The sequence below is a fragment of the Coregonus clupeaformis genome, chromosome 31 (assembly GCF_020615455.1).
Source record: "Coregonus clupeaformis isolate EN_2021a chromosome 31, ASM2061545v1, whole genome shotgun sequence".
In the NCBI taxonomy this organism is placed as follows: domain Eukaryota; kingdom Metazoa; phylum Chordata; class Actinopteri; order Salmoniformes; family Salmonidae; genus Coregonus; species Coregonus clupeaformis.
Window position 1 is genome coordinate 26854162 of NC_059222.1, and position 27633 is coordinate 26881794.

Sequence of the window (27633 nt, forward strand, 5' to 3'; positions counted from 1 at the left end):
AAAGTCAGAAATAAAGATACCTTTCTTGTTCAGTTTGCATGATGCAAAGCAATATGAATAGCTGGGTCAGTATGAATAGGTTTAGCTGGTCAGAACTAGTGCTTAGCTCCCCCTATAAAAAGACAGTGGAACTTGCACATTTTTACTCCCTCCCTGCTAAAAAATAACCACTCTGGCTTGACGTCAGTCCTGGAGCCTGCAGGTTGTTGCTCTAAATGTCTCTGTTTGGGACAGAATTAAACACAAGCTATCTCTGAAATAAACCTAGCCATTTATGCCCTGCGGTGCTCTGTTTACCCAGAAAATTGTTTAGCTGACATCAGAGCAACCTAGCTTAATTTGCCTGGCTACACAAAGGGGTCCGTTATGCTTGCTTGCAGAAAGGGAAAACAAACTCCAGCAAATACATTAATAAACATCCCTGAAAACTTGTGCTGTAGCCCTTTATACTCGTGCCTGTATACGGGTTGAAAATGGCAGATTTGGCCACTGATAAGCGCCTAAATTGGAATGCAATGGCTGTACAGTAACATGCTATAAATTACGTCAAAGCTCTGTGCTTCACAGTGTTTTATGGGTTTTGATTGACAGCCGTTCTGAACTTGAGCACAGCATGCGACAAGAAGTTGCCCCCATCCCTCCTGATAACTGGGCAACTTTTGCTAATGTTTTGTTGTTTGAGTGAGGGAAATGCGTAAATTAAGAGGACTCAGTGTATTTTGAAAGATGAGACGTTGAGGATTATAATAAATACCGCTTTGATGTCATACAAGCAAGCCAAACACCTGTGAGTCCAAATTTCCATAACATAAAACTCATGTCATAAACAGTGTCAACATTTATAATCACTGTGTTTTAGGGCTGGGCAGTATACCGTATTTTACGATATACCGGTATTGATGCATGGACCGGTTTGGGTTTTTGCTATACCTTCTATAACAGGATTTGAATGTTTGGTTTGTTAAATGTGATACGCTGTGTGTAACGTCCATTTTTATAGTTAGCTATTTAAGTCGTCTCTCTCTACTCTCTCTTGACGCAGCTTTCCACACAGACCTAGCCCCGCCCCCGTCACTCAAGGAGAGCATTTGTTGTTCCTCGACCACGAGACACTTGCGTTGTCTGCATGGTCAATGCAGCACATGCAACAATGTTGATGACAACGACGCTGTTTTTACTTTGCTTCTTAATATAAATCCACTAGCGTTCTATAATTACACTATTCGTTTCGTTTGTGTTTCTTACATCTGCAAACAGCTAGTTTGTATTTTCTTAGCAAGTTGGGCCTAAATCTTGTTAGCTGCTAATGCTAATGCTAATCACTAGCTAGCTAACGTAATTAGCTATAGAGCCTGATAATACCAGTGATAGTGTAGACCTAAATCAGCATTTGTGCAACAGTATCTTCTAAATCAAAGAGGAATACGCGAAGCAAGAATGTTAGCTACATGAAGGTTATAGGGTCCCCTAGGAAACACTTATCAACACTTTGGTTCCTACCCTGTCACAACTCCCTGGCATTTTCATTCGGTGTCATGTCAAACCACTGTATTCAAAGTGCCCACTATTATATTCTAACTATAGATTTAGAATAATCATTATATTTCCATGATTACAACAGTTCACCCAAGTGTTTTGCTCTAAATCGCAAGTCAAATCGCAATTGCAACATTTGGTTAAAAATAAGGCCTAGATTGTTTGCCCATATAGTGTAGCCCTACATGGCAGTGTGGAAATCATCTCAAATTAGTGAAGGAAATGCAGAAATGGATGAAAATGCAGAACATTATTTTTGGTTGAATTGAACAGTATAAAACAATCAGAATTGAGAAAGACCCATTGAAATCACTTAGAATGTACAGTGAGGGAAAAAAGTATTTGATCCCCTGCTGATTTTGTACGTTTGCCCACTGACAAAGAAATGATAAGTCTATAATTTTAATGGTAGGTTTATTTGAACAGTGAGAGACAGAATAACAACAAAAAAATCAAGAAAAACGCATGTCAAAAATGTTATCAATTGATTTGCATTTTAATGAGGGAAATAAGTATTTGACCCCCTCTCAATCAGAAAGATTTCTGGCTCCCAGGTGTCTTTTATACAGGTAACGAGCTGAGATTAGGAGCACACTCTTAAAGGGAGTGCTCCTAATCTCAGCTTGTTACCTGTATAAAAGACACCTGTCCACAGAAGCAATCAATCAATCAGATTCCAAACTCTCCACCATGGCCAAGACCAAAGACCTCTCCAAGGATGTCAGGGACAAGATTGTAGACCTACACAAGGCTGGAATGGGCTACAAGACCATCGGCAAGCAGCTTGGTGGAAGGTGACAACAGTTGGTGCGATTATTTATAAATGGAAGAAACACAAAATAACTGTCAATCTCCCTCGGCCTGGGGCTCCATGCAAGATCTCACCTTGTGGAGTTGCAATGATCATGAGAACGGTGAGGAATCAGCCCAGAACTACACGGGAGGATCTTGTCAATGATCTCAAAGCAGCTGGGATCATAGTCACCAAGAAAACAATTGGTAACACACTACGCCATGAAGGACTTTAATCCTGCAGTGCCCGCAAGGTCCCCCTGCTCAAGAAAGCACATATACATGCCCGTCTGAAGTTTGCCAATGAACATCTGAATGATTCAGAGGAGAACTGGGTGAAAGTGTTGTGGTCAGATGAGACCAAAATCGAACTCTTTGGCATCAACTCAACTCGCCGTGTTTGGAGGAGGAGTAATGCTGCCTATGACCCCAAGAACACCATCCCCACCGTCAAACATGGAGGTGGAAACATTATGCTTTGGGGGTGTTTTTCTGCTAAGGGACAGGACAACTTCACCGCATCAAAGGGACGATGGACGGGGCCATGTACCATCAAATCTTGGGTGAGAACCTCCTTCCCTCAGCCAGGGCATTGAAAATGGGTCGTGGATGGGTATACCAGCATGACAATGACCCAAAACACACGGCCAAGGCAACAAAGGAGTGGCTCAAGAAGAAGCACATTAAGGTCCTGGAGTGGCCTAGCCAGTCTCCAGACCTTAATCCCATAGAAAATCTGTGGAGGGAGTTGAAGGTTCGAGTTGCCAAACGTCAGCCTCAAAACCTTAATGACTTGGAGAAGATCTGCAAAGAGGAGTGGGACAAAATCCCTCCTGAGATGTGTGCAAACCTGGTGGCCAACTACAAGAAATGTCTGACCTCTGTGATTGCCAAAAAGGGTTTTGCCACCAAGTACTAAGTCATGTTTTGCAGAGGGGTCAAATACTTATTTCCCTCATTAAAATGCAAATCAATTTATAATGTTTTTGACATGCGTTTTTCTGGATTTTTTTGTTGTTATTCTGTCTCTCACTGTTCAAATAAACCTACCATTGAAATTATAGACTGATCATTTCTTTGTCAGTGGGCAAACATACAAAATCAGCAGGGGATCAAATACTTTTTTCCCTCACTGTATGTGTTGCCACCCTAGGGTCACGCACTGCTCATAAAGCAAATGTATAACTTTTTTTATTCAAAAACATAAAATACCGTCCAATAAAAAAAATAAAACATGATATGATATTTTGCCCATATCGCCCAGTTTGTCTGTCGTAGGGTTTTCACCAACAACGAATTCAGCGGGAGAAGTTCCGCCCCCATTCTTTTTCAACGAGGGCACACAGAGAAATGTGCGGGGGATTGTGAGATGGTGAGCGGCGAGAACCCTGCTAGCGGACCGGTAGCAAAAGTTGCGCTCTGCTTTATGCAAATTTCAAGCGAAGCGTTGGAGCGAAGCGTTGGAGCGAAGCGTTGGAGCGAAGCGTTGGAGCGAAGCGTTGGAGCGAAGCGTTGGAGCGAAGCGTTGGAGCGAAGCGTTGTCAAGAGGAGGCACCACCTCTGGTCAAAACCCACTGTATTGTGAAGAAAATTTGCTGTGGAACACGCATCTGAATGCACTCATGACTCCTTTCTATGTGCACCAAAATTATGATCGGTTTCTCTGAATTGCCTTTGTGAAAGCCTAACACTGTAAGATTGTATTTTATAACTTAGCTGGTCATGTTGGCAATAGAACAAGCTTTCAAATGATGCCCACCTGACCCAGATCGCGATTTATAAGGGGGGCTTCTTTTAAAGTGCGTTAACAACAACAGTAATTGTGTGATGGTGGGGATGCAGGGTTGTGTTCCAAACAAAACAACTACAAGTATGCTTGTTCTAGTTTCTCTGTGGCGGCAGGTAGCCTGGCGGGTAGGAGCGTTGGGCTAGTAACCGAAAGGTTGCTGGATGGAGTCCCCGAGCTGACAAGGTAAAAATATGTCGTTCTGCCCCTGAGCAAGGCAGTAACCCACTGTTCTCCGGGCGCCGATGACGTGGATGTCGATTAAGGCAGCCCCCCCGCACCTCTCTTGATTCAGAGGGGTTGTGTTAAATGCGGAAGACACATTTCAGTTGAATGCATTCAGTTGTACAACTGACTAGGTATCCCCCTTTCCCCAACAGCACAGCTAGGAGAGCTTAAAAAAAAGCACCTTATAGTTGAAGACTCTTCTTTGAGTCATCAAAGTGCATAGAAATTACTTAGGAACTCTGCACACTTTGGAGAGGTGTGTGGCCACTTGGAGACACCAGTTAGTCCTCTCACTCATATCCTTGTCATTATTTTGTCTTATGTTGCACCTACCCCACATTTTCCAGGAATAGTCTGATCATGTTACTGAATGTATCCAGAGTATTTTCAGATATCGTTATCAATTAATAATGTGAAAAGTACAGTAAATGTAATTTTCCCATAATCTCCAAACTGTTCCCTTTCAATTGCTACCATGCTTATGCATATGCATTTCATATTCCTTCTGTAAGAAACATTTCAATTTAGCCCTATCCATATAGGCCAATTCCCACAAGTGTAAAGGGTTAAAAGTACGCTGTTGCTGCAGCTGTGGAGGAGTTGGTCAGAATCAGATCTGCTTTTCCTCGCCGTCTTCCGTGCATCACCCCAGAGATAAAGAGGCCAGAAGTTTTTATTTACAGAAGCAAGACACACACTACAGAGATAGAGAGGATGTATGATGGGATGTATGAATGTCCAGACCGGTCGATATGTTTGCCACTTATATCTCTAGTCTGACTCTGTGGCTCGGGAAAGTGGTAGCTGAAGGTGAATCTTTGTTGTGGTGAGGAGCAGCAGAGTCAGTTACTGGCTTGGCTATCTGAGAGCTTTGTCTGAGATTTGTCTTTTAATAATGCAGAAGACACAAACAGAAGCACACCAAACAGTCAGAGAGAAATAATGCATGAATGAGAGATTCTGACCCATTCTAATGGTAAAACCCCTAGTAGGCTACTTAATCCAGACCAGACATGTCTCCTCTGTCTGGCCAGCACACTACCTCATTCTCTTTGTAGAACATCTCTAATCTGACCCTAATCTAGATGCGTGCTGCTGTTGGAAAAGTAATTTAGCCCCCTTCCTAAAATATATTGTCTACGCCATTCATCATTCCAACAAATTAGTTCTCAAATGGGATCCATTAGGAAACGGGGCTAATGACGGAGCCCGGTCACTCCTGTGTGGGGGCTTTCTGACTGCTGACAGACACAGAGTGCTGGGCGCTGAGCCGCTGACCTCTCCTCTCTTTCCCTCTCAGTACGCACGCCAACGACTCACCCTGCCCAATAAATATTTTACTTATTGTTGGACACAGTTCACGTACAAGTGCATTAAAGGTTAGCAAAACAACCTCCTTTTTCCTTTTTCCCCTTCTAAATAATGGGATGCCGTCCAAAACCTCTCAGGCAAATATTAAATCAACCTTTAAAGGGCTAAGAGATCATAAATTGGGGGAACGGTGCAGTTAGAGCTCGCCTCGCACACATAGGGCTCGCTCTATGAATAACTTTTCAATGCACTGCCGTGGTGCTGGGGCCGAGCCCCCCTAGGGAAGCAGCCAAAGGCCAGGTCCTGGCTGGGAACAATGGAGAATGGATGGGAGTAGTATTCTGACCCATTCAAACCTTTGTGTTCACTCGCAACAATGTCCATTTAAAACAATACTAACGTGAAATAAATCTCCTACCACCCCCGTTTTAAAAATAAACAGATGCTGATGCTTTTGTGAATAAACACTCTTGCGGGTGAGAGTGCCAGTACTTTGCTTTTTTCATTGAGTACTTGGTTTGTGTGGCACTGTTCATTCTTTGGATATCACATTCAGCTATGCTTTTTAAAGGACGCTTGGAAGCATGGCACTCAATAATGTTTATAGTAACAATGTGTGCAGGCCACTGAGATGTTGCACTTTGTACTTCCTATTTTACCATCTTATTTCTTAACTCTTGTCACACTATCATTCCTGTCAAGGAAAGCGTGTACATGGCTTGACACCTAGGCATCTGTGTTAACAGGCCTGTGGATGTGGTCAGTGTATTTGCAGTGTTCTCATCTCACCATGCTGTTGTATGTTAGCCTTCCTCATTTTGTCTTGCCGGTTGACTAGCCTTTATTATAGAGTTGGTGTTGGTGGACAGACCATCCTTCTTACCAGTGGCGATTTTAGCATGTAAATCTTGGTGGGGCAAACAAGATATTTTGTTATTTTTATGAATGCCAGCAAAGCCACTACACAACACTAAACAATACATTAATTGCACTATAACGGTGACAAACGGTGCCCACAAACTGTTAGGGCCTACATAAAACTGTCCCAACAGCAGAGTCCCAACACCTTACCACTGCTACACCTGGCTATCAGCGGAGTCTGGCAGCGAAACAGTTCATTCAGCCTCATTTACTGCCTTTAAAAAAAAAACTAGCTGATATGGCTGACTTGCTTGAACAAATGTGGTTTCTACTGACAATAGAGATGTACAAACTATGGCATAAGGGGACAATGAGCGGATAAGAGGCAATCCGTAATTAAGAGAGGGAAAAGGGACCAAATTATTAGGGTGAGGCACATGGGCTACTAACAGCTTACTACACAACATACACTTAGTATTACATTCTTAGCTACAGTATACATATCTCCCTGGCATATTACATCATTTATGCAGCAGCATATAATACATTTTTGGACTCACCTTGTTGTGCTGTGCTCACTTGAACAGGAAGGTGGTGCGGCGGTCCTTCGTGGGCACATTTTGTCATCAAAGTCTGGCATTCTCTGTATTTATGGTGCTTTCAAGACAACTGGGAACTCTGAAAAAAACATGGTCGAATCATGATGACGTCAGTGATCTTCAGGTCAGAGCTCTAGAAAGAGGCCAGAGTTCCCGACTTGCAATTCCGAGTTGGATGACCATTCAGAATGTATTTTCCCAGTCAGAGCTCTTTTTTCCCCGAGATCCCAGTTGTCTTGAACTCACTGAAGTCAGTTCTGAGTTTCCAGTTGTTTTGAGTGCGGCAGAAGTCATGCTGTATTGACAGCATGGCCAATGTTGAATGTTTATCCTTTTAAGCTTGGAAAAGAGACCCTTAAACCCAGACTTGGAACTACAAACCCAGTCCACTGAATAGCAGGCTAGTGATTGCTTTGCAATGCTTGCAGTTAGCCACTAATTCCTTCCAAACCACTCATTGTTGAATTTGCGGCAGCAGCAGCACTGCAGGCCTGTGGTTCTTCCTGGTTCCTTGGCCCAGGCTGCAGGGCCTATAAATCTGGTCCAGCCCGGCCCAGCACAGTCTTTATGTAGCATGGCAGGCTAGCACCCTGACACGATGAGGAAACATGCCGTATATATCCTGGGCCATAGGGACCTCCTCCCTTCTGGAACAGAGTTCTACTAACAGTCTGCATATTAGTGAATTGGAGGACAGGACTATAGCAGAACAGTCAGATGCTGGAAGTATAAGGAGAGGCTGGATCGATTCACTTGGGTCTGTGCTTCGAACTCACACAGTGGACAGTCTGCAAGGGTATTGGGCATCACAGTCTGTCTTCCTGGTGTTGCCTTAAGGACATGCCACCCAGTCAGGGGAGTGAGGGGCCGAATGTTTAATACCGAACTCTGAACTTTTGGATTTTATGTGAAAACGCCCTTGCCTGGCCTGCACGTTTCTCCCTTCACTCTCTCTCTCTCTCCCCCTCCCTTTTACACCCCATTGATCGGCTGTGAGCCGTCGAACAAGTTTCACAATAACATTCTCTTTTACAGCCTTGCCCTGCCAGATGGGGAAGAGGCATTGCCGTTTATGATGTGTAACCGGGCCTTCCAAGTGATGCGCGACTCCACATGGCTGCCACTCAGCCGCCCGGACAGATCCTTTACAAGGTTTGACAAAAATGCAATTAAGTGAAAAGACATTGCAGTGTGGAGGGGCGAAGCGGTTGCCTCCGGGGATGGCGACGTGCAGGGGAGCATGTCTCCTGTCAGACTAGAGGACAGGTGGACACAGGAGAGGAGAGGGGCTAGGAGAGGTGTAGCCATTTTATTTGAACACAAAGGGAGAATCTCAATTGAATTTCCTTGATTCTTCACGTCCTCTCTCCTCTGACCTTCTCATCCAATGGGTTTTGAGAAGGAGACAAAGAGAGAGTACGCAAGGAATCAAGGAAATGCAATTGAGATTCTCCCAAGGACGCATTGTATCCTTCAAATGACGTCATTAGCTCCCCTGTAGCTCAGTTGGTAGAGCATGGCGCTTGCAACGCCAGGGTTGTGGGTTCGTTTCCCACGTTGGGCCAGTATGAAAATGTATGCATTCACTAACTGTAAGTCGCTCTGGATAAGAGCATCTGCTAAATGATTAAAATGTCAAATGTAAATGTAAATGAGATTTACGGTGGAAATGGTGTGATGTGCATTCATTGCACTATACATGTCCCATTTCACCATACATCAATGTCCAAAAGGGCAATGTATTTCCTCCTCAGTGCAACTTTTGCATGTTTTCAGAGCACCTCATTGTGAATCTTGAAATTAGGTCAAATACCCCCCCACCCCCAGAACAGGTAGATAGCTATTTGTTTGCCATGGACCATGACCTTAACATTGAGCACATTTTAGAGTGGAAACGTTATTTTATTTTATGCCCTACAGAACGCCTCCCTTCCTCCCTTACTGTGGTGATGACAATAGATACTGTGACTTCCACATTCACCTTTCACTTCACTATACAAAGCTCTTCTCTTTTCCTCTTGCTGTAGTATAGTCATAGTATGAATTATGGCATTTAATTAAGGCATTGATAGCCAGTTTAATTCTAGCACATCAGACAGTAAGCCTGCGGGACCACATATAAAGGGCCATTGTAATAGACTGTTGGAATTAATCCTTCTTAAAGTATGGGGTGTAGACCATAGACAGTCCCAATTCTGATATATACAATGTATAGACATTGTAAAGCATACCTGAGGGGCATTTTTAAATTAATTGTTCATTTGACCTTTGCTACTGTACTATATGTGCTGTGCATTAATTTTAATATGGATATTGACAGGGGTATGAACTTCTATACTAGGGATGGGCATTTTAAATTTTTCGCATTTTAAATTTTTCTCACTTTTTTTTTTCAAATACTTGTAATGGAAAAAATATACATTTTTAGAACACATTTTTAGAAGGGCAAGGCCAGCAATGGAAAAAATATGCGAACCGTGCACAACAATGCCTAATTGATCATAACCATTACAGATAACAAATCCTAGTTGCTAAATTGCCTCATATAGATATTCAGTCAATAAAAACCTATTGCCATTTAAGATTAATTTATTGAAACCGTAATATCAACTGGTTATATTTTATCATGGAACACAATCTTCAAAATGGCAGTAACCTCAGCAGTGGCGCTTGCATGGCATAGCCTTGTTTTGTCATACAGTCAAAACACACTTATTTTATAGCAAAAACATGATGTAATATAACAGAATAAAATATAACAGAATATTTTTCAAAATAAAAAAAGTTGCTAGTGCGAAGTGTTGCGCATCTCATGCGTCTGGAACAGTTATTCTCAATTCTAAATGGCACTATCAGTTCTCAGTAGCCTAAGTGGAAAATAGATGGGACATTATTATTCCAAACCTGCAGCTGGTTGTTGGAACACGTATTTCCCTACTTCAATCAACCAGTCCATTTTGAATTTGTGATAAAACTGTCGTCATTGGGCAAGGAATGTAGCTTGTGTATCCCATCAGTTAGAGGCATTTGTATTGATTAAAACAAATCGGGAAACGCCACAAAGCACATTCCACCAAACAGTTTTAGAGTATTTGAAATAAAACCTTTTTTTGTGGTTAAAGATAGTTTTGACGTCCATTCGAGTACTCGATTACTCATGCCCATCCCTAGTAAATACTCATCATGTACAGTATCGGGCCATGAACTGTAACCCGATAGAAAAGCTGGTTGAATGAGACCCTGCGCATAATAATAAAATAATAATAATATGCCATTTAGCAGACGCTTTTATCCAAAGCGACTTACAGTCATGCGTGCATACATTTTGTGTATGGGTGGTCCCGGGGATCGAACCCACTACCTTGGCGTTACAAGCGCCGTGCTCTACCAGCTGAGCTGCTGAGACCTCATTGCTGTCACCAGGACCTCCGTGAGGGAGGTTGAGTAGAGTAAAGGTGATGTAGCTTTGCCCTGCCAGGTGTCTGTACCATATCTGTACGTATCTCAGCAGGCTGCATATGAGCTTCCTTGGTGGCGCAGAGGTCTCCTGTCAACACGTGCCTAAGTCTCAGTGGTGTGTGTGTGTATGTACGTGCAGTGCAAGCGTGCCCACTCACACATCAAAGACCAGGGAGGCCACCGGTACACACAAACACACACAACACACAGCGGCAGCCCCACTGCACCACCACCCCGCTGGAAAATGTTAACCTTCTCATCTGCACTGAGCTCCAAGTACGCTCACACACACACACGTGTGCGGGCCCGTGCACATACACACATTTGTTCTCTCTTTATCTTCATCTCTCACACACTCACACATGCACACACACACACAAACACACATGTGTTCGCACACACACATACGGAAGACCTTCATAGATTCCTGCAACACATCCAGGTGATTGTATAGAAAAGGCCCCTGCTCATATGGACTCTTTTAGTGATGAACCGTACGCTCTGAATGTGTTTTATAGGAGCTGTAAAGCATTTGTTCAAAGCTGCCAGGGTTGGAGGGAGCCACTCCTCTCAGCACGTAAAGCACAGCTGGCCAAGTCTCTGCAGAGAGAGTGCCGAGGAAATGTATATGTATGGCAAGACAGAGAGCAGGCACCCCCACCCCAGAGGCCTCTGTGGTGACAAGTGTGAGAGGATAGCGTGTGTGTGTTGGTGTGTGTGTTGCAGTACTGTCTCTTGGTGAATGAAGGTGGTTGTAGAGGTCCAAAGAGGCCCCACTTTTTCAGATATATCTGTCTTCTCCTCCTTTTTGTACAGAATTAATATTGAGTGTCATAGTCAATAAAGCAATAGACATAAAAAGTAGGGCTGTCCCCGACAGAAAAAAAATCTTAGTCGACCAAGAGTCGTCTGTTCTGTTCAATCGATTGGTCGAAATAGGTCGAAAATGTTTAACGTGAATTTTTCCATATACAGTGGGGGAAAAAAGTATTTAGTCAGCCACCAATTGTGCAAGTTCTCCCACTTAAAAAGATGAGAGAGGCCTGTAATTTTCATCATAGGGAGAAAAAAAATCAATGAGAAAAAAAATCCAGAAAATCACATTTTAGGATTTGTTATGAATTTATTTGCAAATTATGGTGGAAAATAAATATTTGGTCAATAACAAAAGTTTCTCAATACTTTGTTATATACCCTTTGTTGGCAATGACACAGGTCAAACGTTTTCTGTAAGTCTTCACAAGGTTTTCACACACTGTTGCTGGTATTTTGGCCCATTCCTCCATGCAGATCTCCTCTAGAGCAGTGATATTTTGGGGCTGTCGCTGGGCAACACGGACTTTCAACTCCCTCCAAAGATTTTCTATGGGGTTGAGATCTGGAGACTGGCTAGGCCACTCCAGGACCTTGAAATGCTTCTTACGAAGCCACTCCTTCGTTGCCCGGGTGGTGTGTTTGGGATCATTGTCATGCTGAAAGACCCAGCCACGTTTCATCTTCAATGCCCTTGCTGATGGAAGGAGGTTTTCACTCAAAATCTCACGATACATGGCCCCATTCATTCTTTCCTTTACACGGATCAGTCGTCCTGGTCCCTTTGCAGAAAAACAGCCCAAAAGCATGATGTTTCCACCCCCATGCTTCACAGTAGGTATGGTGTTCTTTGGATGCAACTCAGCATTCTTTCTCCTCCAAACACGACGAGTTGAGTTTTTACCAAAAAGTTCTATTTTGGTTTCATCTGACCATATGACATTCTCCCAATCCTCTTCTGGATCATCCAAATGCACTCTAGCAAACTTCAGACGGGCCTGGACATGTACTGGCTTAAGCAGGGGGACATGTCTTGCACTGCAGGATTTGAGTCCCTGGCGGCGTAGTGTGTTACTGATGGTAGGCTTTGTTACTTTGGTCCCAGCTCTCTGCAGGTCATTCACTAGGTCCCCCTGTGTGGTTCTGGGATTTTTGCTCACCGTTCTTGTGATCATTTTGACCCCACGGGGTGAGATCTTGCGTGGAGCCCCAGAACGAGGGAGATTATCAGTGGTCTTGTATGTCTTCCATTTCCTAATAATTGCTCCAACAGTTGATTTCTTCAAACCAAGCTGCTTACCTATTGCAGATTCAGTCTTCCCAGCCTGGTGCAGGTCTACAATTTTGTTTCTGGTGTCCTTTGACAGCTCTTTGGTATTGGCCATAGTGGAGTTTGGAGTGTGACTGTTTGAGGTTGTGGACAGGTGTCTTTTATACTGATAACAAGTTCAAACAGGTGCCATTAATACAGGTAACGAGTGGAGGACAGAGGAGCCTCTTAAAGTAGAAGTTACAGGTCTGTGAGAGCCAGAAATCTTGCTTGTTTGTAGGTGACCAAATACTTATTTTCCACCATAATTTGCAAATAAATTCATAAAAAATCCTACAATGTGATTTTCTGGATAATTTTTTCTCAATTTGTCTGTCATAGTTGACGTGTACCTATGATGAAAATTACAGGCCTCTCTCATCTTTTTAAGTGGGAGAACTTGCACAATTGGTGGCTGACTAAATACTTTTTTCCCCCACTGTATAGACACATCCTATGTGTATTAATCAAATCAATTATATGCACTGAGCTTGTATGATGCTTTAAGCGAACTGTTTGATGAAATAATTAAGACACACAAATGACTAGAGGGAGTCCAACCGCAATTGATTTGATTGTGCTGGGCCTGGCTCAGACTTGCTGCGCTGTGTTAAAAGAAAACAGTGAGTGACTGTGTGACTAGCACCAATTGTCTCTCTCGCCTCCCTGCTGCAGCGACCACCACAGAACATCAACAGTGTGTATCGCATTGTCTGTGTTGCTGAAGCTGCAACATAATTACAGCCATTTCGAAAAGTTATCTTACCGAAATCCCTCATTTGTTTAAGAAAAACATTCCCTATTCCCACAACCCTTGCGCTTTTTACGTGAGACATGTATGCATTGCATGCACGTGACCAATAGGGCCTGACTTATAGCATTTCATATTCACATCAATAAATTGATAACAAACTCTGAACACCGTAACACGTGACAGCAAAATGGATGTAGAGGACGTGACAAATAAACTCGAAATGGGGGAATGTTTACTGGTTGCTCAGGAGGTAAAGGGGAAGTCAGATGTGTGGAATAAACTTGACTAGTTGTGGAAAATACTGGAGATCAAGAAAAATAAGGTAAGCAGCAAGCGATGCGTGCATATTATGTGTGCCAAACAGGTGCTGTTAGATTACAATATACTTTTTTTACTATATATTTTCTGACCATTTGGAACAATGTAAACAACACTAAATAAATTATAAGCGTACCAGAGAGTCTTTTGTAATGTTTTTTGTAAAGCCTTTAATTCAGCAAAGACTAAAAACAGTCGCATTCATTCGTGAATGCAATTTCCGAAATGGAATGGTTTAGGCGTATTTATTGTTTATGTGAATTATTCAATGGTCGCTTTGAATTTTATTTTTTAATTAAAATCAATCTACACACAATACCCCATAATGACAAAGAAGAAACAGGTTTTTAGAAATTAAAAACTGAAATATCACATTTACATAAGTATTCAGATCCTTTACTCAGTACTTTGTTGAAGCACCTTTGGCAGCGATTACAGCCTCGAGTCTTCTTGGATATGACGCTACAAGCTTGGCACACCTGTATTTGGGGACTTTCTCCCATTCTTCTCTGCAGATCTTCTCAATTTCTGCCAGGTTGGATGGGGAGCGTTGCTGCACAGCTATTTTCAGGTCTCTCCAGAGATGTTCGATCGGGTTCAAGTCCAGGCTCTGGCTGGGCCCCTCAAGGACATTCAGAGACTTGTCCCAAAGCCACTCCTGCGTTGTCTTGGCTGTGTGCTTAGGGTTGTTGTCCTGTTGGAAGGTGAACCTTCGCCCCAATCTGAGGTCCTGAGCACTCTGGAGCAGGTTTTCATCAAGGATCTCTCTGGACATTGCTTCGTTCATCTTTCCCTTGATGCTGACTAGTCTCCCAGCCAAAGAGTTCAATCTTGGTTTCGTCAGACCAGAGAATCTTGTTTCTCATGGTCTGAGAGTCTTTAGATGCCTTTTGGCAAACTCCAAATGGGCTGTCATGTGCCTTTTACTGAGGAGTGGCTTCCGTCTGGCCACTCTACCATAAAGGCCTGATTGATGGAGTGCTGCAGAGATGGTTGTCCTTCTGAAAGGTTCTCCCATCTCCACAGAGGAACTCTGGAGCTCTGTCAGAGTGAACATTGGGTTCTTGGTCATCTCCCTGACCAAGGCCCTTTGTCCCTGATTGCTCAGTTTGGCCGGGTGGCCAGCTCTAGGAAGAGTCTTGGTGGTTCCAAACATCTTCCATTTAAGAATGATGGAGGCCACTGTGCTCTTGGGGACCTTCAAGGCTGCAGAAATGTTTTGGTACCCTTCCCCAAATCTGTGCCTTGACACAATCCTGTCTCAGAGCTCTATGGACAATTCCTTTGACCTCATGGCTTGGTTTTTGCTCTGACATGCACTGTCAACTGTGGAACCTTATATAGACAGGTGTGTGTGCAAAGCTGTCATCAAGGCAAAGGGTGGCTATTTGAAGATTCTCAAATATAAGATATATTTTGATTTGTTTAACACTTTTTTGGTTACTACATGATTTCATATGTGTTATTTCGTAGTTTTGATGTCTTCACTATTATTCTACAATGTAGATAATAGTAAAAATTAAGAAAAACCCTTGAATGAGTAGGTGTTCTAAAACCTTTGACCGGTAGTGTATATGGATGATTTATAAAGCTAGGCACATATAATAGTTAGGCTATTGATCAGGGGCGCTATTTTCACTGGGGATGGAGGGGTCATGTCCCCCCCCCACATTTTGAAATTGTATTTTTGTTCCACCCCAGTTTTATCATTGCAATGTGATACAAAAAGCGGCACGGTGTGCTTTAGGACCATGCGGACGCTTCCAAGTGGTCGGATAGGCTGTTTGGAGTGTTCAGCTGGCTGGATTTAGGACCGCGCGGACACCACAGAGCGGGCTGACAGGCTGTGTGAAGGCAAAGCTTCTGAAAGGCTGGCTGAACCAGAACGGGAGAGTTGAGCATAGTTCAGTGTGTATGTGTTGCGCTCTTTCACCAAGTTGTAAAAGCAAGCAGAGCAGAAACTGGCTACTCTTTAGTTGACTGATGTAGCTGGCAAGGTAACTGCTGTTTAACATAACAGAAAACTAAACTAGTGTTTATTCGGAGTGCTGAGCTAGTATTGTAACTGACATGTACAGTAATGTTAGCTAATGTTTCATCCCCTCTCAACTGAGGTGAGTGTATAAGCTACGCTAGTTAGTAACTAACACAGCCAGGTCAGCTCTAGCCTCTAGTTATCTGTCAGATAGCGATATGAGGTGGCTATTATTACTATCTAACAGATGTGGTTTGTATGTTTTGTAGCCTTTCTTTTGTCCCATTTGAGAATGAACTTGGCTCGCTTTCGCTCATTGATGTACCGTTAGAGAGAGCTGGCCAAAAGTTGGCTAATGTTAGCTATTATTTTTGCCTCAATCACTCTAGACCTGAATCAAATGATGAAACCATCGGCCAAACAAACGATTGAAGATTGATATTCTGATGTTTTTTCAGTGCAATGTCAATTTTATTAGTCAGTATGGCAATGTAATGTTATTGATCTGTCAGTTTCCCTAGCTAATTCCCTACTTTTCAAACTGACACAGTAATAAACAGCTCTAACATTACAGGCTTCACTGTCATGGTGCACAGTAGATGTCTGCGCGGGACCGATTTCTTCATCCAGCTCCCACCCGCTGGCTTTCTGTCCGACTCCCACCCGCTACAGAAAGAACTGGTCCCAAACCCAACCGCAGTCCCACAATGTTATTTTAGGCATATGTGACGCAGCTCACTTGCCAGCCAAGGTCCCAGCAATTTTGCGCCCTATAGGCAATATCAAATGCGTAAAAATAACTTCAGAAATAGGTTAAATTACCAGAGATTCTCACATGGCTCTTTTATTGTATTACTGGGCTATACAGTGCATTCAAAAGTATTCAGACCCCTTGACTTTTTCCACATTAAATTGTTTTTTTTTCCCCTCATCAATCTACACACAATACCCCATAAAGACAAAGCAAAAACAGATTTTTAGAAATGTTTGCAAATTTATTGGGGTCTGAATACTTTCAGAATGCACTGTATCAGCCAATATGCTAGATGTAGTTTGAAGAGAGCAGAGTTGGAGAGACTTGCACTTTCTCTTGAGCTATTTTTATAGCCTACCTTTTAGGAGTGGGAAGATTTTCAGACGGATAAATATGAGTTATCAATATTCAGGCCTATTTCTAGGCAATGTATTAAACTATAGACTAATCATAGGCCTATTTAGGAAGTACATTTCCTTGGAAAGATAACTGCCCTGTGCTTCTCTGCCCATGTATACATAGTCTATAGCCTACTCAATTTAATTGAGACCACACGCGCACCTGATCTAGCAGGTATGGCTACTGAACTGAAGCAGCAAGAATGATGACAATGACACTTGCTACGTTTTGCAGAGGCCTATAGGATATAACCTACCTTTTAGAACGACGATTTGCAGGCAGAGACAAATAAATGGGTAATCAATGCTTATTGAAAATGAGAAGGCGCAACGCTCGCTCACCATAGTAGCCTAACCTATGTGTGCTTTGTGCCTTTTTGCTTTTCAATGATGATTCAATATTTTGATTGCACTTTGACTCACGTTGGTTGAGCGCCCTCCACTTCTTTCCATTATTAATATTTATTTACAGACACTGTAGTAAACTACAGTCTAATCATATTGAAGTTAATTTCATATTCAAGTTAACTGCCACGTGATTCTCCGCCCATGTAGGCAGCCTACTCTATTTCAATGAGACCACACATACTAGGCGCACTTGAACTGTCACGCCCAACTAGGAGAGGTAGGCTACTGAAGTTGAAGCAGCGAATTCTCAGTGTGTGACTAATGCGAAAAATATGTGCTTTTAATACAATAGGTAGGCTAACGCATACAAAGCAGAAAGAAGACCGTTTCCAAATAATCTGTGGGACAACAAAAACATCTGTCTGACCGCCCGCTCTCGCCCCTTAGCATGAAAAATGCAGACCGCGCCGCAATGATCTCTGTCGGGACCCGCAGGTCCCGCAGGCATCTCGCGGGAATGTAGCCGTCTACTGCAGTCAGTACACAACACTATGCTCATCATCCTTAGCAGGATCAGATGGTGACAGTGGTCCCAGCAGGGTCAGACAACCAGGGAATACCAGTCTACGGAACTCAGGTGAATTTTGCAGCATATTAACAATATCAGTGAATGATTCCATCTTGAATTGATGGGTAGACCTACAGTAGCGACAGGACAGCAGCTGAAGCTTAATGCTACAGTCCGGGATCTGGGAATAATGGTCATTTCAATGATTGAACCATTGATTCTATTCTTGGATAATATCATGTATAAATGTACACCAAGGTCATTCGTTGTCATGCCTCATTTTAGGAGGATCAGATGGTGACCGGGGTCTCAGCAGGGTCAGGCAGCCAGGGAAGACCAGTCTGTGACGGAGGTGAGGTTAATTTTTTGCAGATACAACACTTTATTCTCTCTGTGCAGCAAACATTGGACAAGCCAGATGCTATTTTAAGGCAGTCTGACAAACAGCAGGGTGGTGGACCCCTAGGGACAGGACAGGGTGACCCAACTATATTGTGTGCAAGTAAAAAGAGCTCTACAGTACTATTAGTAGTATGAGAATAATTATATGGAGGATTTTCTGTTTCTGTGTGTTAATGTATATTTGAGGTGATTGTGTTTTTTTGTTGTTGTTTCTAAACCTTTCCTTTGGGAATTTAACAAATTAAAGGCGTGAACTGGGAAGGAAATTGTGTTGGGTGAGAGTTGAGTTATTGACTAGACTGGTGGGGATTGGGCGTGCAGGCGGCTCGTGCTGCTGGTCGGTCTGGCTGAAATTTGATATAGAGAATGTCTTAATAAAGACAATCAAAAGTCTTTGTATTTTTTGTTAGGCTATCGGTTAAAGGTGCAACACAATATTTATTATTTAATTACCTTTGATCTAGTTCAGTCTTATTAACTACTTAAACATGTTTAATAATGATCTCTTACCTAGCTTGATGACTATGGGCATTTTTGCATACTTTTTGTTCTAAATGGAGACGGCATATTGGATTGTGTAAAAATGCAGGAAATGAGCTTTAGATGGCCCAAACATTCTGGGGGAGGACACCCAGACCCCCCACCAGGTTATGTTCCCCCCACTTCTAAAACCAAAGTGGCGCCCCTGCTATTGATTATAGATCTAATTAAGTTGGTGTTTCCTATCTCCTCACTTTTCTTAGACAATTAAGGCAAGGGCTGTTTTCTCGTCTCCTAACTCCGCTGCTGCCTCCGCCGCATTGTTCTCAACACCAATATGCGGTTAACTTTTCTATTATGCACAGAGCAGCATGGTCTAGGAAAAGGCGCCAATTCAACAGCGCACTGATGTGTTTCAGAATTGTGGACAGCGACCACTATCTAACGCGGGAGAAACCGCATTTGTTATAAAATAGTTTTACAAAATGTTTGTGTTGCACCATTGTTCTTACATAATATAACCATAAACAATTTCAGTAGCAAATGTCTTAGTCTGATGGACTGTGCCATCCCCACGGCCTCCACAATGGATCAGTCCACTCAGACAAATGCGAATCAGGCAGTATTGTACAGCATAATTTTTTTATAATTTTTTTTCTACTGTTCGACTAAAGAAATCTCGGTCGACCAACATCCTATCGACCAAACAATCAACCAGTCGACTAAATAGGGTCAGCCCTAATAGAAAGGAATGGTCCGTAATGTTTTGATTACTTTAACTAATAGATCTTTATGCAATGTAATGGATATTTAGAAACCTGAACACAAGGTACTGTATTTCACACACACACACACACACACACACACACACACACACACACACACACACACACCTGTTCCATATTTGTTCATACCAAAACATTTAATGCAACACTATCCACCACCTGTTAAACATCTGTGCTAGAATTGGGCACCAGACCCAATAACTCCCCCAGATGAATGCCACATTGGACAGTCATCTGGAAAAACACAAGGCATCTCTCACACCCACCCACAACAAAACACTGGAGTGCAAACCACTGAAGAGAGCAGAGAATGAGCAGAGAATGCACTGAACTGATGAATGAGCCTTCAATAAGCCTTCATCAGGACACAATTAGTAGAAAAATGCAAAGGAGATGGAATGGAGCATGCCTTCATTTGAGGCGTGAGGACTGTGAGGATTCCATTAAGAACGCATTGGGACAAGCAGCATTATTCAGGATAATTTTGATCCTGAGTAAACATTACCCTCACATCTACTAGGCTATACCTTGAACAGCTCCATGAATGAGGTTTAGGTAAAGTATGGTCAGTGGACCCCAATGCTGACAGTTAAATAGAACAAGTCAACACATTTGTCTCTATTCAGATCATTAGAATCTTTTTCATTACCAAATGTTCGCAGAGGTTCTGACTGACTATAGTTAAGTTTAATGCATTTGTAAGTAGAGTACTAAATCCACAGTTGGTGCGGGACTGTACTCTGTTTAAAATGGTATTTGGTGACCAGATAAGCTTCTGCCCTGCCCATGTCTGAAATCTTTAAACAGCATCTAACAATGGGCTTGCTCCATTTCCATGAGAAACAGAAAGCCTCTTTATGGATGCATCAGATAGTGGTTTTGCATTATCCCCTGTGCAGACAGGCCCTGTGTGTGTGTCTGACTGTGTCTGTTTTTGTCCGTCTGCGTGTGTGTGTGTGTGTGTGTGTGTGTGTGTGTGTGTGTGTGTGTGTGTGTGTGCGCCCATGTATTTGTGCGATGCTGCAACAGATTGTCCGGCCATACCGAGTGTCACATTTACATGGGCCTAATCTGGGCCAGATGTTCCAGGATGACACAGAAAATTATAAAAGGCCACATATCCTGGGAAAGTCATGTGACCTTGTGACTGGCGCCGTCATATTCCCGCATAGTCAGCCCGTTGTGCAGCTAATTAGATGAACAGTTGCTCAAGATGAACATTTGCTTGTTAGTATAACTACAGCACTGGGAATATAGGTGGGGTAATTTTTCATTCTGTTTTAATAGCTTTGGTCACTGGGATGTTAAGCATACAGCTGTGGTGCTTGTAGTTATTTGTACTGTGCAACATGTTAAGATGGCTTGTACTCATGGACTATTTCTGGGTACATAAGCCTCACACATTTTTATCTCTTCTCCCCTCTGCCCCTGTTTTACTTTGAAATTTTGAAATTATTTGAAAATATATTCTACTGATCCTGCTGTAAATCGTTGTTCAGATTCAGAAACTGCTGTCGCACAACCAGTCCGTTTGTCCTCCATACATAAACTTTAGGTAAACTTAATCTATCTACCCACATTTCAGCTCTGCACTCCAAGAATCGCCTCAGTCATGTATTTTTTAGGACCGTCCAGAGACGACCGCCGGGTTAGCTTGCTTGCTGCTTTTCTTAGGACTCACTGTTGGCCTAGATGAAAATAGCTATTTTTTTGTTCAACGTGTCTAGTAGAAATATGTATTAGAATCCACAGCGTTGACCTCTGACCTGTGTATGCTCCATACTCTGGGGCCCTAAATAACTAAAGCACGGCCAAGCTAGCGCTTCAGAGGCCAATAAACAACAGATGTTTCAGACTGGAAACAAGGACAGCATTGCTTTAAAAAACAACAAGTCCAAAGACCTTATAAATAAACTAAGGAGAGAACATCTCTTCTCCCTCTGCTCAGTCTCTACAATGTGCAATATGGACGTTAGTTAAGTTGTTTAGTTGCACCCAAGCTTACAGGGTTTATGCATGTGGTCTGGTAGGCAGTAGCTATCTTGCCTCAGTAGACAGAATGCTTGCTCGTTGATTATACTGTGAGCACACAAACATCATTAGATATCATTAATATCATAACTGGAGTCTAGCGTGCAGAGTAAGAGTATTATATGTCCCTTTTTTCAATAATGCATTAATATTACTCCTGTAAGCCTGATTGAATCAAATCCTTTAAGAAAATGTAATCCATGTCATTTAATGTCCCATGGTAGAGGGCTCAGTGGGAATGAATGAGTGAAGCCTGACACTGGTAACTGTAAGCTTGACAGGTACCTTGACTTCGGTACAAAGTCCCATCACCTCACAGTGGTATCCATTGTAAGTATACTGTAGGTTCTGTGTCTCCAGGCTCAGCTACCTGATGCTGGCCTGGTAACAGGCTTAAACTCCCTGACATTGTCCCTCTGTTTCCCTATGTGACAGTGCTAGAGGAGAGTCAGCGGCAGCAGCTTGAAGCGGTGAGCTACTCGTCGCGCTACACACTGGGCCTCTTCTACAAAGCCCAGGCTCACATCGACGTCCCCTGGGCCGCCAAGTACGTCTCCAATAATCCCTGCATTTGCTTTATCGCCATTGACGATAAAAAGTGCAATTTAGGTCAGTGCTCCCATTCTCTTTCTCTGTGTGTGTGTGTTTTTCTGTCTGTCTCTCTTTATTTCCACTCTTTTTCTGTCTGCGTCTCTTTTTATCTCCTTTCTCTTTTCTGTTTGCTTTTCTGCATCTCTGTCTCTGTCTCACTCTCTCCCCCCCTCTCTCCGTCTCTGGAAGGCATGCATCAGAATTGCTCTCTAATTGAGTGCCACTGTTCAGCAGGCATTTAACTTTCCTCGCTAGCTTATGCCTCCAGTCCACTGGATTCTTCCTTGACTTTGTGAAGCTGCATTTGGTGTACATTCAAAAAAGTTATGATGTTTTCATTCAAACTCAACCTCACTTTTTTGACGGTGCTGCCGTGCTGGGGAGAGCCTCCGTAGTTCCTAGTATTTGAATGGCTCTGTGAGTGTTGGGATAGCCCAGTCCATTGGTAGTCACACTTCATTACTGATTGAACACAGAAGGGAGATGCAGCAGACACTGAGTAGGAGAGCACACACAGCACAACACCCTGAAATCAGGCTTCTACACACACACACACACCAGCCTTCATTAGCAGCTCTGCTAGAAAACTGCTGCTATGAGAAGGAACAACATAATCTTATATCAGACCTGGAGGGGTGTGTGTGTGTGTGTGTGTTTGTTTCAGAGAGAGACAAATATGTATTTGTGTGTGTGTGTGTGTGTGTGTGTGTGTGTGTGTGTGTGTGTGTGTGTGTGTGTGTGTGTGCGTGCTTCAGTGAGAAACGATAGTGACTGTGTGTGTGTGTGTGTGCACAAGCGCATGTTTGCACATCACTCGTGTATGTGTGAGAAAGAGAGCGATAGATAGTCTTTGAAAGTGTGCACGCACCTGTCACCTCTCATCCACTCCAGTGTTCGGAAGGCAATATCCTAATTAGAGGAGCTGGTAAATGTTTCATTCTACAAGGCTCCTCTGCCGGGTGCTGCTACTGCGCTCCTCCTCTCGCCCTCCCCCGCTACGCTTGAATCTTCTTTTTCATTTGTGTAATGTATTTTGCTTGTAGCTCAAGTAAGCAGGGGGTATTAGGGATGATTTCTGACTGGCCCTTTGAAAGCCTGTGAATGCAGAGAGCAGGAGTGGCACCGTAAGAATAGCTGTGGAGCGTCTCTCCAACTCTTTGGAGTGATCTAAAATGGGGAGCTTGCTGTGACCAGGGGAACAGGTGTCAGGTCACACTTGTCACACACAGAGCACACAGGACAGGACAATGGCCCTCCTGTGTCACCACCAAGACAGGACGGTCCCCTGAGGAAGATTTAGGAGTAAACAGCTACATGTTCAGAGTTTCATCTGTACTCCGATTGGAATGAAATATGCAAGTGAGTTAACAACTCGTGCAAATTGCACAATGCATAATTTGGTGCCAACTTGCTCTGAGTGGAGCCTGTCTACCCAGTGAACTTAGTAACCTGTGTGTTTTTCTATTACTTCTCCCTCAGAAGAAGAGTTTGTGCCAGTCTCTCACCTACTTACCTTCCTACCTACACACTGTTTCCCCACCTCTTTCTGTCTCTTTATCTTGAACTTTTTCTCATACTTCTCTCATCTTTGTTTTGTCTTCCTCCTCTTTCTTTCTCTCCCTCTCTCATTTTCTCTCTCTGGCTGGCCCTATGCCTGGGCACTCTGATGTCAAAAACTGGTTAGGGTGGCTCTCTTACCCATGAGCCAAACCAGAATGGCCCACTGGACAGAAGTAGGACAGACCCCAGCAAATGGGTGCTGTAGCCTGTCTGTGTGCTATAGTCACTGTCACCAAACTGGAGTCTCCCTGTCCCTACACTGTCCCCACAGTGACCATCCCTAGTTCCCCACAAGGGAGTTCAGCATCTCCAGCTTGGCTCCAAACAAAACAACCGGCTGTGTTTTGATGTGTGTGCGCTCACTCCCGCAACGTTGTCCCGTCTGCCGCTTAAAAAAACGAGCCAAGCTGGAGGAAATGATTGACCTTGTAGTAACTGTTTCCCGCTCCAGCAGGTCAATTGCGGGACATGTTTATTGGCGGCAGTAAACCATTATTCTCCACAATCAGTTTAAATATGGTTTTAAGACGATGTCATTAGAGAGAACTTCATGACGTACAGCCTCAATAAATCAATGCAAAACATCCTGTATGGTTCAGAGCCGAGAGGAGCTCTGTCTGTCTGTCTGTCTGTCATTAGAAACAGGATCTCACCGTGTCCACTCCCCGCATGATGTCACCACCACACAACCGGATCCTCAGCAGACAGCACTCCAAGCCTTTTTGTTGTGTGTACAGTTACCAAACACTCAACATACAGTGCATTGGGAAGGTATTCAGACCCCTTCACTTTTTCCACATTTTGTTACGTTACAGCCTTATTCTAAAATTGATTAAATAAATAAAAATTCTCATCAATCTACACACAATACCCCATAATGACAAAGCAAAAACAGGTTTTTAGACATTTTTGCAAATGTATTAAAAATAAAAAAACAGAAATACCTTATTTACATAAGTATTCAGACCCTTTGCTATGAGACTCGAAATTATAGCTCAGGTGCATCCTGTTTCCATTGATCATCCTTGAGATGTTTCTACAATTTGATTGGAGTCCACCTGTGGTAAATTCAATTGATTGGACATGATTTAGAAGGGCACACACCTGTCTATATAAGGTCCCACAGTTGACAGTGCATGTCAGAGCAAAAACCAAGACATGAGGTTGAAGGAATTGTCCGTAGAGCTCAGAGACAGGATTGTGTCGAGGCACAGATCTGGGGAAGTGTACCAAACATTTCTGCAGCATTGAAGGTCCCCGAAAACACAGTGGCCTCCATCACTCTTAAATGGAAGAAGTTTGGAACCACCAAGACTCTTCCTAGAGCTGGCCGCCCAGCCAAACGGAGCAATCGGGGGAGAAGGACCTTGGTCATGGAGGTGCCCTTGAACCCAATGGTCTTTCTGACAGAGCTCCAGAGTTCCTCTGTGGAGATGGGAGAACCTTCCAGAAGGACAACCATCTCTGCAGCACTCCACAAATCATGCCTTTATGGTAGAGTGGCCAGATGGAAGCCACTCCTCAGTAAAAGGAACATGACAGCCCGCTTGGAGTTTGCCAAAAGGCACCTAAAAGACTCTCAGACCATGAGAAACAAGATTCTCTGGTCTGATGAAACCAAGATTGAACTCTTTGGCCTGAATGCCAAGTGTCACGTTTGGAGGAAACCAGGCACCGCTCATCACCTGGCCAACACCATCCGTACGGTGAAGCATGGTGGTGGCAGCATCATGCTGTGGGGATGTTTTTCAGTGGCAGGGACTAGGAGACTAGTCAGGATCGAGGGAAATATGAACGGAGCAAAGTACAGGGAGATCCTTGATGAAAACCTGCTCCAGAGCGCTCTGGATTCAGACTGGGGTGAAGGTTCACCTTCCAACAGGACAACAACCCTAAGCACACAGCCAAGACAACGCAGGAGTGGCTTCGGGCAAGTCTCTGAATGTCCTTGAGTGGCCCAGTCAGAGCCCGGACTTGAACCCGATCGAACATCTCTGGAGAGACCTGACGTTCCCATTCAACCTGACAGAGCTTGAGAGGATCTGCAGAGAAGAATGGGAGAAACTCCCCAAGTACAGGTGTTCCAAGCTTGTAGCGTCATACCCAAGAAGACTCGAGGCTGTAATTGCTCCCAAAGGTGCTTCAACAAAGTACTGAGTAAAGGGTCTGAATACTTATGTAAATGTAATATTTCATATTTGTAAAAATAAATGTGGAAAAAGTGAAGGGGTCTGAATACTTTCCGAATGCACTGTACATACACACAGCAACCTCACAGGCTGACTGAGTGAGACATTTACCTAACAAATCAAGCTGGTCTTGTTACATTTATGCAGAAGCAGGGGCTTCTGGGTACGGAAGTCTGGCTCATTAAAAAGCCATGACGTGTCTTGTCGGAGGATCCCCGTTTGGTATTGGCATGTGACTCTTAATAAAGCATCAGGACGGAGATAAGAACCTACTTTTTTGTCCTGGAGTCAGAATCCCATCAAAGTATTCCGCTGTCAGATTATGGGAACGACCTTAATGCCAAGGATGATTTTGGATTATATTAAGCAAAAAATTGTCAAAGACTCCAGCCACCCTAGTCATAGACTGTTCTCTCTGCTACCGCACAGCAAGTGGTACCGGAGCGCCAAGTCTAGGACCAAAAGGCTCCTTAACAGCTTCTACCACCAAGCCATAACACTGCTGAACAATTAATTGGCACCTGGACTATTTACATTGACCCCCCGCCCCCCACACACACACACTCGCTGTTTATTATCTATGCATAGTCACTATATAAATGACCTCGACTAATCGGTACCGCCGCACATTGACTCGGTACTGGTACCCCCTGTTATGTAATTTTCTTGTGTTATTTTTAGTTTATTTAGTAAATATTTTCTTAACTCTATTTCTTTAACTGCATTGTTGGTTAAGGGCTTTTAAGTAAGCGTTTCACGGTAAGGTCTACACCTGTTGTATTCGGCACATGTGACAAATAAAATTGGATTTGATCTTAGTTTTTTCCGTCTCCAGCTGTTCAAGTCTGAGGTCTTTTATTTTAGTTCTCTCTGAAAAAGTATCTTCTCAATACATTATGATGATGGTGCTTTCACTGACTTAGAAGTCGATTCTGATGAAGGTCAGTATGGCCAAAACATAATTGTCTTAAAAAACGAATTGAATAAAAAATTCTGAACTGAACTGTGTTCTTAGCTGTGCCGTATACCTGTGTGTCCCTGTGCTGTGCTGTGCAAAGTCATGGTGGTATGGTTCTGAACTGTGCTGTATGTGCTTGCCTGTGCAAAATCCCCTGAATGCGGTCCCTCCATGGTGGTCCACACCACTGTTCCATTTGGTATCAAACACCTGGAGGAGGCCAAGGAGCAGGTGGAGCCTACCATCCTGGAGGAGCTGAACAAGCTGCTGCCTGGCTTGCCACAGCCCGACAGCATCAAGTGCCAGAAGTGGAGATACTCACAGGTGAGAGGGGTTACTCAGACAGGAGTTTTACTGTATTACTTCCTCGAGTGAGGAGAGATAATACCAGGAGTTTTATTTCATTCATTCATTGAGAGAAGAGGAAGTATACCAAGAGTTTTTTTCTTAATAAATACTTTAAGAGAAATAACTGTTGCTACTTCATAATCCTGTCAAGATACATGGAAGAATGTCTAAGTAGAGGGTTGACTCGGTTCAATAAAACTACTCTTCTGTGTAAAGCACCATGATGAGTGATCATCATGATCTATCACGATCACACCCTACTAAACTTCAATGTATTACGTTTCTCTGCTTGTGTATACCACATGAGTGTAGTATACGGAGACTGGTTGGACATGTTGTTCCTTTTTCAAGTAGCTCCAATGTCCTGTTTACTCTGATGTTTCCCTGAATTTCTGTGTGCTTCTTGGACCAGATACTGTGACTTTATTTACACTACTTATGTCCAGCAAGAACATGTCCTCCAAGGGCTCTCAGAGCTGT

At 43.2% G+C, this 27633-nt stretch overlaps 2 protein-coding genes across 3 annotated transcripts in view; one reads left to right on the forward strand and one right to left on the reverse strand.

Annotated features, from left to right (window-relative positions):
• LOC121547334 (lysosomal acid lipase/cholesteryl ester hydrolase) overlaps positions 1 to 24467 on the reverse strand; it is a 69390-nt gene extending 44923 nt beyond the window's left edge. Inside the window, exon 1 of the mRNA XM_041858541.2 lies at positions 22967 to 24467. Within this exon, the coding sequence (XP_041714475.2) occupies positions 22967 to 22980 (14 nt within the window). The 5' untranslated portion in view covers positions 22981 to 24467. The remainder of the gene's footprint in view (positions 1 to 22966) is intronic.
• LOC121547335 (renalase) overlaps positions 1 to 27633 on the forward strand; it is a 61064-nt gene that overhangs the window by 31239 nt on the left and 2192 nt on the right. Inside the window, exons 4-5 of one of the 2 annotated variants that reach the window (XM_041858543.2) lie at positions 21943 to 22116; positions 26954 to 27129. In XM_041858543.2, the coding sequence (XP_041714477.1) occupies positions 21943 to 22116; positions 26954 to 27129 (350 nt within the window). The remainder of the gene's footprint in view (positions 1 to 21942; positions 22117 to 26953; positions 27130 to 27633) is intronic. The other variant, XM_041858542.2, reaches the window with a different exon arrangement.